Source organism: Enhydra lutris, unplaced genomic scaffold, assembly GCF_002288905.1.
Source record: "Enhydra lutris kenyoni isolate GAN:26980312 unplaced genomic scaffold, ASM228890v2 scaffoldscaffold33, whole genome shotgun sequence".
In the NCBI taxonomy this organism is placed as follows: domain Eukaryota; kingdom Metazoa; phylum Chordata; class Mammalia; order Carnivora; family Mustelidae; genus Enhydra; species Enhydra lutris.
In genome coordinates this window covers 81061-93392 of record NW_019154117.1, presented here as the reverse complement: position 1 = coordinate 93392, position 12332 = coordinate 81061, and the positions used below count along the sequence as shown (strand labels likewise).

At 51.8% G+C, this 12332-nt stretch overlaps 1 protein-coding gene across 1 annotated transcript in view; it reads left to right on the top strand.

Annotated features, from left to right (window-relative positions):
- LOC111153496 (serine palmitoyltransferase 1-like) overlaps positions 1–11740 on the top strand; it is a 29206-nt gene extending 17466 nt beyond the window's left edge. The window contains exons 6-8 of the mRNA XM_022512553.1: positions 4057–4189; positions 9297–9426; positions 11384–11740. Coding sequence (XP_022368261.1) covers positions 4057–4189; positions 9297–9426; positions 11384–11590 — 470 coding nt within the window. The 3' untranslated portion in view covers positions 11591–11740. The remainder of the gene's footprint in view (positions 1–4056; positions 4190–9296; positions 9427–11383) is intronic.
- The last annotated feature ends 592 nt before the right edge of the window (positions 11741–12332 follow it).

The following is a 12332-nucleotide window of genomic DNA, read 5'->3' as shown; positions in this document are numbered from 1 at the left end:
GGGAGTAGAACTCCTCAAGGTCTCCGGTCATCTCGTCAGGACCATGTGATTAGGAGTTTTCCAGCTTCTTATGTTATTGTCAGAGCGTGTGTTTGGGAACGGCACCAGGATTTGTCAGGTCGCAAAGGGGACTTTCCTCTAGGGCTGGGGCCGCGCGCTTGGACACTTGGTCTTGTCCAGCTTCTCGGTTGTCCTTGAGTGCCTTCAGATCTCTTGCTGGAGGTTGTCACTGGTTTCCCGGCATCTGCTTTGCATACACGGTGCCTGCTTGACTCTTTGTTCTTAAACTAAGATACAGTCAGTGGCAGGATTTCGTGGTGAAGGATGGTGGCATTGAATTGTGTTCAGGAGCCATTAGTGAACAAGTAAATCGTTCAGTTTATTTTTCAGAGTATATTCTTTCTTTAATTCAGAGCAGTCAACTGAGTCATGCCTGCATGTTTTATTAGGAGGAACATTTGGTCATAACATTCCTAGACCTGCCACTTCTTCCTACTAACCGTCACGGGGTTGCTTTTGCAGGGTAGGAGGGGACGCTCCTTGTTTGCACAGCTCAGAACGTTTTGGCAAGAATCACGTAGATGATGCTGCACGTAGAAACGTTCTGGAAAGCACTCAGCCCTATACTTATGCTCTAATGAGTGCGTAAGTGTATTATTCGTACTTTTAAGAAAAGTTGTCCTTGTCGCCAGGGCTTAAAAAGAGTCTGTAACACAAAATACAGAGCCTTAAGAAAAAGTGTAGTTGGTGGTTTCTAAACTGTTCTGACGTTGGCTATTTTGTAGTCTTTCCTTTGGAAGACAACCAAGAAAGCCAAAATACCTCTTAGCAGAATAAAAGAGGAGCTACATAAAAGGGAGGGCGAATGGAAAAATTACTATGATATGAGGTTCTTAAATATGTGGGGTTTGGACAACTTAATTAGAAAATGGTGTAACTGCTTTTTTCCTTTTAAAAGAAAGCCTTTTATCCTACAAGTATTGATTTACCTGTACAAACACTTCAATGGTGTATTGGTTTTTCCATGCCGGGCGTTACTGTGAGTGTTTCGCAGGCATTGACTCGTGGTTCTGGTGACAGTCCTTTGAGGCGGGTCTGACTGTTCCCTGTTTGACAGAGGAAAGACCTGAGAGGCACGCAGCAGTGTCAGGCCTGCCCTGGTCCACACCTGGTGAGGCGGGGGGCCAGATCTGGAACCCCCTGTGATGACTGCCATGGCCAGGCCCTGCCGTGGGTGCCAGACATCCTGTACTGGCCCCGAATCCCTTCTGTTAGGTTCTGGTTAGGGAGCAGGTGCAAGAAAGCGCCGCGAGTGCTGGGAGGGACACAGAGCTTTCTGGCACCTCCCTCCGTGGCCTCTGCCCTGCAGCGTGTGTTCCTGGTGGTGACTCCGAGGGTGCGGTGCTCTGCCCGCACTCCGTGCAGATCCGTGGAGCAGCCGGTGGAACGATTCATCCACACGGAGGACCGACATCAGGAGCAGGAGAGCGCGGCCTGGCGCTTTCCCTGCTGGCTGCCTCCCCTCCCTTGGCTGAGAGTTTAGTCATTGCTCAGAGTAGCTGTCACAGGTCAGAAGTCAGGCAGCGCAGCGCACCCGCCTGTCCCAGAACCTGCTCTGCGAGGCTGCCGTCGGCTAAAGCCCAGTGTCTCCAGGTACGAGGAGGAAGAGGCCAGTCTTTGTTAGACTTTTGGGAAAGGCAAGAATCGGTAAGTCGTTGACTTACTGTAGAGTCTTCTTAACCACTTTTAGCAGTGATGGAAGAGCAGTTACGAGTGTGTACGACGGTGGGAACGTTTCCAACATGCAGTTTTCATCCACTGCGTAGCTAATGCTAAAGCCCTGAAATTAAGCCAAGTTGTTGGACTTTCTCATCGCTCGTCAGTGAAAAAAGGAGTCGTGTAAAGCAGAGTCTACAGAATGATTTAAAGTCTTCTTTGTTTTTAGCAAAAATAGTTCTTGTCCGTAGCAGGTGTTTTGTTTTTGAAATGGAGATACTGGATGAGAGCAGTTCTGGGGCTCGTCTGCTCACTGAATCACGGAGATTCGGGGTAGACAGTCCTGATTCAGAGGCCCCATTGTCACGTGCAGAGGGGGACTTGCCTCATTCTGGTCCGAAGTGGGGGTGGCGGGGGCTCGCCTGCAGGCATGGTGCAGAGAGCGCGCGGAGGAGGAGGAGGAGCTCCTCACTCGCGGGGGGAGGCCCGGTTCTCTAGCGTGTGGCTGCTTTCCTCGTTCTCGTCCGATTTTCCCCGAAACCTTTCACTGGCAGCGCGTGGCAGAGGACGGGCCGTCAGGGTCAGGGTCACGTCCTCTGTGTTGGTGATGTCACGGGTCTGATGCTCAAGACCTGAGCACCTGTGTGACGCCATTTGGATCACATGGGACAGTCATCAACTTCGTTACCGTAAAGTCCCACACTTAGCTGACGTCGATGTCATCCGTGCAGTGACCGAGACCTCTCGGGAATGGACGTCAAAGGACTCTTCATGTGCTTTTCGTAATAGGCTGTGTTGGTGTCCATTTTAGCTGCCAACGGGAAGAGGCATGTTTGGTCTTTCGCGTGGGCATGTCTTGGAGGAACTGTGAAATGAGCTGTTTATCCCATTCCAGTCGGGTCTGATAAAAGAACGGACTTTTAAAACTACGTTTTACAGAGTGTTTAGGCGAGGGAGTCCAGTAGTGTTCTCTGTTCGTTTGTTAGTCAGACGTGCAGTGGCTGCCAGGTAAGGCCGGGGAGTCTGGTAAGCGCAGGGCCAGGGAGGGGCTGGGCTCGTGCCGCCGGACAGAGGGGCACGGCTGAGCGGCAGGGAGCAGCTGGCGCAGGAAAACTCCAGAACTCCAAGCCCGTAGGAAGAGGCGAGGGGCCGGGTCACGCCTGCGGCCTGCCTGCCTGAAGCAGCGCGGTCCCTCGACTCTGAGACCCGCGCCCCGTGGTTCCTGACCGGAGATGAGCGCGCTTGCTCGTGAACGGAGGGCGCGGCTGGGAACTCGCCGCAGCGTGGCCGACGGCAGCAGGCGGGCCCTGAGCCAAACCCGCTCGATGGCAAGACACCTGCAGTGCGGGCGTGAAACTGAGCAGCCAAGCCCGGCAAGGACGCTAGAGCTCGCCTCGGGCGTCCGCTTCCTGACCCTACACGGGGAGTGCGGCACGACTCTGCCGGCTGTCCGGGTGTGGGTCCTGCTCGCCGAAAAGAGCTAGAGGAAGTTTAACAGTCCTCTCTCTGGGTGATGCCTCGTTTTAGGACCACTTCGACGTTTTCAGGTTCAGAGCCGGTCCGTGCGCTGTTTATTATAGCCACCGCCGGGGCGTGTGGCCCGCCTGCTGGGGCGTGTGGCCGGCGCCGGAGCCTGGGAAGGTGAGTGGCCGTGAGCCGCCGCGATGGGCGGTCCCCGGTTAGCGGGCACCGTCCGTTCCCGCTGTTCCACCCGCGTTCTTCTCAAGCAGCTCTTGTAAATGACAGCATTTCCCTTTGCGCCGCGCATCTCAAGTCCCCGTGCGCTCACGCGGAGAGTCGGACGGAGAGCGAGCGCCGCGGAGCCGGAGCAGGTGCGCGCCGCGTGCTGGCGCCGCTCTCCGAGGAGGGAGCACCTTTGTCTGCAGGGCGCGCGGGCTCTTCTGCTCGTCTTGTCTTTCCCTTTTAAAGTCGGTTTCCAGTTGTCTCAATGTCTGCTGTGGTACGTTCTGCTAATGGGAAAAGGCTTTAATACCGTGTCACACGTTAGTAAAGCCACCATGTGGTTGGTTGAGGAGTTAAAGCAGGTGAAGTCGCTGGGCCTTGTGTGGCGGAGCTAGCGTGACGGAGAAGCAAGAGCCAGGGTCGCGCGGCCCCGCTGACACCTCGTAGGGGCGGCCGAGTAGCTCATGCCGTTCTCAGGCTTGGGGAATCGTTTGGCCGAGAGTCATCTCAGCAGATCCCATATAATGTACAACTCAAAGACGGTTTCATGTGGCCATAAAGTGACACTATCACTAACTAAACTGCTTGGTTATTTTCTTTATTCTGTACTTAAAGAAAAAGAATGAGATGTTTCACCCACTGAACGTCTTATTGTAGATGTGCACTTGGATTTGGAGGACCGCCTGGCAAAGTTCATGAAGACGGAAGAAGCCATCATCTACTCCTGCGGGTTTGCCACCATCGCCAGTGCGATCCCCGCTTACTCCAAGAGAGGCGACATCGTGTTTGTGTGAGTAGCTTCACCTGTGCAGCCCATCAGAGCTCCTCTGGAGCGGACGGTGATCCTCCCGGGGAATGCCTTTGTTAGAGGCTCTCTGCCCTAGGTAATACCGACTTTCTGCTTAAAGAGGAATCTCCACGACGGCATTGGTGCGGCACTGAGGAGACCGTCACTAGAAGGATGGCGAGAGCATTTTTCTCTTAATTGATTGGTTTTATTTATTAATGTTGGGGAGCCAAACTTACTCCCTCTGTAGCTCTGTGGCAGCGTAGTGTCCTTGAGGGTCCGCGGTCGCTGTCCACGCAGTCACTCAGCGGAGCCCTCCGTTGCCCACCGCCCCGCCCCGAGTCCCACTCTCTGCTGACCTTGCTCCGCAGCTTGCCAGGGTCAGAGAAGCCACGAGCAAGTCCGCGCTCGAGCACACGCGCCCTGGCTGTGGGGCGTCTCCGCTTGTGTGGAGAGGGAGAACGGACAGCAGTGGGCTGGGCTGGCCCGGCTTGGCAGCCATCTGCCCCCACCGCGGGCACCACCCTCTAGCCCAAGCCTCCGCTGTCCTTTCAGTGGATCATTAAGGGACTTTGAATTTTAGGTCTCAGGTTTACTTTTGTTTCCTCCTTTCCTTCTTAACAGCACAGCCAGAATAATCTTTGTTAAAATGCTCATCGGATGACATCAGGCTTAAGAGCTCCCCTCGTTCCTGAAACGAAGATCCAAGTCCTTACTATGGTCTTCTGCATTCCAGACCACCTTTCCAGACTCATTTTGTCCTTTTCCTTCAGGTGCTCATGCTGTAGCCTCATTGGCCCCATACGCTACTTTCCTCTCGCTTTGGGGCCTTTGAACACACCAGTTCCTGTGCCTAGAATCGTCTCCCCGCCCACCCCGCATGGTGGTGCCTCTGCAGGGCCGCCCTCCCTCACCTCGCGGACCAAGCTGAGACCCTGCCACATGCTGGGAGAGTCTCAGCCAGAGGGCTTTGGCGTCCTTGGGAACCCCTGGTCACACGGGTGCTCACACTGCCTGTCGCAGTGCAGCTGTGCCATTTTGCATTCCCATAAATAGTATGACGTGATACAGTTTCTCGACATCCTCAGAAGCATTTGGTAGTGTCTTTTTTTTTTTAATTTTAGCCATTCTGATCAGCGTATAGAGAGATTTTATTGTGATTTTAGTTTATATTTCCCATGGCTAATGATGTTTGCATTTTTTGGACTTTGGTCTTGTCATCAGGAGACGAGTCCATAAAATCCCCTGGGATTCCTGCTGGTGTTTTCTGGAGAAATCATATAAAATTAATGTCAACTCCTTAAATGTTTGGTACATTTCTCCAGTAAAGCCAACCAGGCCTGGAAATTTATGTTTTGGAAGAATTTTAATTCTGAATTCGATTTTCTTAATACTTAAAAGGCTGGTCAGATTGTCAGACACGTCATATTGATGAGTTAAGTGGTTTGTGTTTTTCAGGAATTCGCTCTTCTCAGTTGTCAGACTTACGTTGTGTTCTTTGTAATATTTCCTTTTTCTTCTGAGTGTGATGACGCGTTTCATTCCCATCCGGTGCTCTGGCTCCTCTCTTTCCCGTCACTTCTGCTCCAGTTTTCAGTTTTATTTACCTTCGCAAGGAACCAGCTGTTTGCTTCAGTGGTTGTTCTCCGTTGTGTTTCTGTTTCAATTCTGTCACTTTCTGCTGGTGTTTCCTGCCTTCTGCTCTTCTTTGGCTTCTTTCTGCCCTTTTTCTAGATTCTTTAGTTGGGAATTTTGATTGTTGATTTGAGACTTTTCCTTTTTTCTAATGTGTTAGTGCTGTGCGCTACTTATGTGCTCCTCTAGCCTTGTCCCACACACCTTGGTCTGTTTATTTTCACTGAGTATGGTATATTTTATTTTCCTTTAGACTCTCCTTGACCCACAAATTACTTAGAAGTGTGTTTCATTTCTGAGTGTTGGAGATTTTAAACTTGTTGCAGTTTGCGTCACGGCTCCCGATGTGGTATGTGTGAGAATGTGTTCCCTGGTCACTGAAGACGAGTGTTTGGCCACTGCTCGGTGATGTGTTGCATCAGCGACACTTAGATCGTCTCAGTTCACGGTGGTGTTGAGGTCTGGTCTGGCCTCGCCGGTTCTCCATCTGGTAGTTCTGCAGTTACGGTGGTTGTGATGCGTCTGTGTTCCTTCTCTTACCTCAGTTTTTGCTTCTCAGCCTTTTGTAGCTCTGTCGTTTGGTCCATATTTTCTTGGTTAATTGATCCTGGTTATCACTGTTTAATGTTCTTCTGTCTCTGGTAATTTTCTCTGTCCCAGAGTCTCCTTCATCAGGTAACCACATAGGTTTTCTGCTTCCTCCTGATGAACGTCTGCATGTTGTATTTTCCGTGCGTATCACACATACAGCCACTACCATGTTATTATGTACCTTGTGGTATATTTTCTCACGGGCAGGATATCGTTGGGACATGTTTGATCCATTCTGCCAGTCTTTGTCTTTAAATTGTGTATTTTGGCCATTTACATTTAAAGTAATTACTGGACATGTGAGGGCACTTTATTTTTTGTTTTGTATCTGTTATCTCTTTTTTATTTTTCTGTTTTCTATTTCCTGCCTTTCTGGGGGTTCAGTGAACTTGTTTTGGGATTCTAGTTTGACTTATCCACGGTGTTTTTGAGTGTTTCTCATTGCACAGTCCTGTTTGTTTTTAGTCCTTGCTTTCAGTATGACATTATGTATGCATGTAACACCACCATCTGCTGATCTCGTCATTTTACCATTTCAGGTAGAGAAACCTTTACCTTCCTTACACTTTTGTACTCTCCTTGTTTATAATTGTTTTCAGTACTTCCTGCACATACGTTGAAAACCACATCAGACAGTATTCTAATTTTTATTTAAATCATCCATAATAATTTAGAAAACTTGGGAAGGTAAAAAAAGCCTAGTGTGTTTGTTCATAATTTTACTTACTCTGTTCTTTCTTCCGCTCTGATAATCTAAGATTCTTTCGTTTTTTTTACTTATTTTTTTCTTTGTGGAGAGCTTCCTTTAGCCATTCCTTTTCCCCTGGTCTGCTGGGGTCATCTTCTCTTGGTTTGCCTTCGTCTGCCTTCGTTTCCCCTGTTCCCTAACGGATCTTTCTGCTTGTCGCGGCATTCTTGTTTGCGAGTTCTCTTCCTCCAAGCATTTGGAATATAAATGTAAATATAAAAACCCCACTTTTTCCTGACCTCCCTGGTTTCTGATTGGTCTCTCAAATTATTTTTCTCTTCTCTGTAAGGTGTCATTTTAGGGCTGCTTTCAAGATTTCTTCATCATCATTTGTTCTCAGAAGCTTTACTATAATTTTGGCGTTTGTTTGGGTTTATATGAATTTCGCCCAGCTTCTTACCAAATTGGAGACACCTTCCGTCCTTATTTCTTTGAGTACTTTTCAGCCCCGCTATCTCTCCGTCCTCCAGCCCTCCGCTGCGGCCAGTGTGGCAGCTTTCATTGTAGTTCCGCAGGTCTCTGAGGCTCTGTTCTTCCATTGTCACGTGTTTTTCTCTGGTTTCTGTTGCGTAGCTTCTGTTCTGTCTGCCGCTTCTCCCATTCTTCTCTCCGTCCCACCCGGCCTGCTGCTGAACCTGTCCCTGTACTTTTCCTTTTTCTCTTGCTTTTTTTTTTTCTTCTGGCCATGGTGTTTTTCAGTTCTAGCTTCCCCATGGGATTCTTTGTCTCCTGTTTCTATCCTGGGGCTTTCTGCTTTTCCCTTGTTCCAAGCACGTTCATAAGTGCCCACGGAAGTATTTTTATCATGACTGCTCTAAAACGACTCTCAGATAATCCGGACATCTGTCAACTCAACATTGGTATTTGTTGATTATTTTCTTTCATTCTGTTTGATATCTTTTGATTCGTGGTATGACAAGTGATACTCGAAATCGGGACATTTTCCTATTCTGCTATCAGAGTTTATGCTTTATTTAAACCTTGGGGTTTAGTGGGCTTTCTCTGTCACTCTTCCATTAGGGGCGGGGGGCATTCACTACTGCCTCGTGACTGCCAGGTGGAGGTACAAGGCCAGGGTCCCCCTTCCGCCTCCACTGACACCGGGTGGGGGTGTTTTCATCTCCGTCAGTGTTAGTGAGAGTCCCGCTCTCCCCTGAGCCTGCTCTGGCACAGCCCAAGCCAGGAAGGGGAGGCTTTCCCTCCCTGCGGGGGAGCAGTGGTGGGGGCTCTCCACGCGGTCTTCACGGACTCCGCCGGGAGGGCTTTGTTACCGGCTCGTGGGGTCCAGTTCTGCCTCCCTTCTCTGAGGCCACCGGGGCGGCTGTCGGCGCGCCTCCCAGCTCTGCAGCGGTCCGAATCTGGGCCCCTCGGCCCTCGCGGGTGTGGGGGGATGAGCCCAGGTTTTCTGTGGTTTGGCTTCAGTCGAGTCATTTCTGCTTGCCAAGCCTCCCCTTTCCTGTCCCTTGGGCCGCAGAGGGCAGGTTCTGTGAGCTTGTGTGCCCACGCCCCTGGGCACTTGGAGCGGGTCAGCTTCGTCAGCTCCAAGTCAGGGAAGCCCACGAGACGGCGTGTCAGAGGTCGCCAGCCGGCTGTCATTTTCCTGCACTTCTCAGAGTCGTCTTGTGTCTGCTCTATATGCAGTGTCCGGGGTTTGGGCTTGTACTTAGAAAAGCAGGGGAAATGGGACCGTTCCATCTTCGCGGCAGAAGCCTCGCACATACTTTAAAGTAATGCCGCTCAGTGTCCGGGACATCCTCCCTCCCTACCTCGGTTTAGAAGTTCTCACTGGAGTTTCAGCCGCCACAGCCAGAGTCCCCGGTCGGTATCACTTCTCACGGCAGAATAAGGGCAGAGTCTGCGCCCGTCCGATCCGAGGCGCCACCGAGGGTGAGGTCACCGGCGTTGTGTGGGTCTCGGAAGGAAGAAATTGCTGTGCGGGGACAGACGCGCACGCTGCCTTCTGAGGGGCGAGACGAGGCAGGGTGAGCTCCGTGCGCGCGGGCGTGTGCGCCGTCACGTGTGCCTGCTGACCTGCGCGTTGGGAGCGCGGTGAGCAGCCCGGCACGCGAGCGCTCCTTTCCCGAGCGTGGACAAGACCTTCCACAAGCCCACTCGGGTGGTCTCCCTTCCTTGCAGAGACAGAGCCGCCTGCTTTGCCATTCAGAAAGGGTTGCAGGCCTCCCGGAGCGCCATCAAGGTGTTTCAGCACAACGACATGGCCGACCTGGAGCGCCTGCTGCAGGAACAGGAGGCGGAAGACCAAAAGGTACGATTCTTTTGAAGAAAGCTGCGCAGTTCTGTGCTTGCCGACCCGCCGAACTGCGTCTGAAGTGGCGACTGGTCATGGAAACCCGCCTGCGGACCACTTGTGGGTGTGAAGCGACGGCGTTGCTGCTTATTAAACGCAGTCGGTGCTGGGGAGGCGGGTCCGCCTGTCGTCGCCTCCTCGTCGCCGTAGTTACTTACGGCAGCTTTGGGGGAAGGTAGCGCGGGCCGCTTCCGGGAAGAGGAGGGCAGCGTGCGCGTCGGGGAGCGGGTGAACCCCCAGTCTGCGGAGGTGACGCCGGATCGCGCCAGCGCGTGTACCTGTGTCGGGGCGTGTCTGCCGAAGAGAGTCGGCCGTGGTCACAGTGTAACGTAAGAAAGGGAGAGAAGGGAAACCGCCCGCACCCAGCGCTGGTGCCGTAGTCACTCTGTGGTGTGTCCGCAGCAGAGTCGTGTATCTCCACCGAAATCATGGTTTCAGTAATTATTAATTTTTTTAACTCCGGTTCTAACACTATGGCAGTAAAATCCTGATTTGAACAGAGTTTATAAGAAAGATAGCCGCTACCAATGGGTCTTGTAACTACCTAATCTGTTAAAAATTTTGTGCACTTTCCCATTTCCCAAGATTCCTCCATTGAGTGTTTTTTAAGTCGTAATAAAAATACTTCATTTTGGAAAGGTAGGGGGAGGCTCGCCTCTCTTCATGTCCTCCCCCGTGACCCCCAGCAAACCCATGGCGTTCGGGTCTGAGTCAAGAGTGGCGTGAAGGTGCTTGAGCCCACTTGGGGGCGTGCATTCCGCGTGCTCTGAGCGTCACAGCCGTGGGTCCTGGCACGTCCCTCGTTAGAAGCGTAGAGGCAAGAAACCTTTGCGTAGGAAGATGGTGCCAGTTCTACCCAAGGATCTCAGTATTTTTCCAGCCTTGCACGCCTGAAGCATCTACAAATTCCCCAGGGTGGGCGGCTTATTACTAGTGACCTGCCGTGAGCGGGGTGCAGGAAGGTTATGTGTCTTCTGAAGTAGCCTCTGCCACTGCCTCACGCATGCCTGGATGAGGTCATGGTTGAGTTTTACTTGACCCGGTGGTTAGGAAGGATTTTATCTGCTGTTGGGTAGGTGAAGGAGAACAGGGTCTGTCTGTTCAGCTTTTTATCATGGAAGATCTCGGGCATATTCAAAGGAAACACAGTAGTGTAAGAAGCCTCGTGCCCTTCTTGTGTCATCAGAGCCTCTGTCACACTCCCACCCCATCTGTGATGATTGCCATCGTCACTGTAGCTCTGTTTTAGGCAAACTCGGTAGATGTTGGAGGGAACAAATCCTGGCCATACATTTTGACCAGTGGATAATCCAGGTATCATGGCCCCGTTGTGACCTAAAATGTGCCCATTTCCCCAGAAACTTCCCTTGGGCTATCTCAGTCATTCTGGGTGTAGGGGTTTGTTTGTGCTTCAGCATTCTCAGAGCCCCTAAATAATGTGTGTGTGCGTGCGCGTGTGTGTGTGTGCTGTCACCTCACAGACTGGGTGAACTGGGAAAAGAGAAAAGACAGCACCGTTGTCTCAAAATAACAGGGTATAAAACCTTGAACTTGAAACTCACCCAGATTGTTGGTTTACTTACTCAGATGAATAGATTTTGTCGGGTGGAGTGCGAGGGGGCATTGAACAGATTCTGCGTGTGCAGCTACTGAGATTTAAAATGTCTTCTTTTGGGGCGCCTGGGTGGCTCAGTGGGTTAAGCCGCTGCCTTCGGCTCAGGTCATGATCTCAGGGTCCTGGGATCGAGCCCCACATCGGGCTCTCTGCTCGGCAAGGAGCCTGCTTCCTCCTCTCTCTCTGCCTGCCTCTCTGCCTGCTTGTGATCTATGTCTGTCAAATAAATTAAAAAAAAAAATTTTTTTTTTTTTTTTAAATAAAAAAAAAAATGTCTTCTTTTTGTTTTTCCTTTTAAAGAATCCTCGCAAGGCTCGGGTCACCCGACGTTTCATCGTTGTGGAAGGGCTGTATATGAACACGGGGACTATCTGTCCTCTCCCGGAGCTGGTAAGCCAGCGCGCTCCCGAGCGTGGCAGTACTGGGCCGGGGCGGTTTGTTTCCGTGCACGTCTGTCGGACGCCTGCGCTGTTGCATGACGGGCGCTCACTACCGGGAAGCAGATGAGCCTTACGTGCCCACCCTGGTCTCTGAGCGATAATGAAGACTCAGCTTTGTAAAGCCTCCTGTATTGAGGTGTAATTGACTTGCAGGTGTACAGTTCTTTTGTTTAAAGGCTTTTATTTACTTTATTTGAGAACAAAAGAAAGCACAAGCCGTGGGGAGGGGCAGAGGGGGAGGGTGAAGCGGGGAGCCCAAGGTGGGGCTCAGTCCAAGGACCCTGAGATCATGACTTGAGCTAAAGGCAGATGCTTAACCAACCGAGCCACCCAGGCGCCCCAGAACAGCTCCTTCAACAGGAAGAGCAATCTGCTGGTTTTAGAAAGCACGACTGCGAGATTTCTCCTTCACTGAGGTGAGGCTCACACGAGTTAAAATTAGCCGTTTTAGAGAGTGCGGTTCGGCGTTTGGCACAGGCTCCGTGTTACGCGGCCGTCAGCCGTCTGGTTTTCTCCCAGTAGCCCCCGCCGCTAAGCAGCCCCTCCCCATCTCCCCCTGCCCGTAGCCCCCAGCAACCACCCGCCCGCTTTCTGTCTCTGGATTCACCCGTTCTGGAGATTTCCGATAAACGGGATCGTTCCGTCTGTGACCTTTTGTGTCTGGCTTCCTCCACTTCCCGTGTTTTCGCCGTTCCTCCGGTGTGCAGCGCGCACAGTCCTGCGTGCCTCGTAGCGCGAGTCGCAGTCCGTTGTGGGGACGCGCTGCGTGGCTCCTGCGCGGACAGGGCTGCATCGCCGCGCTCTAGCTG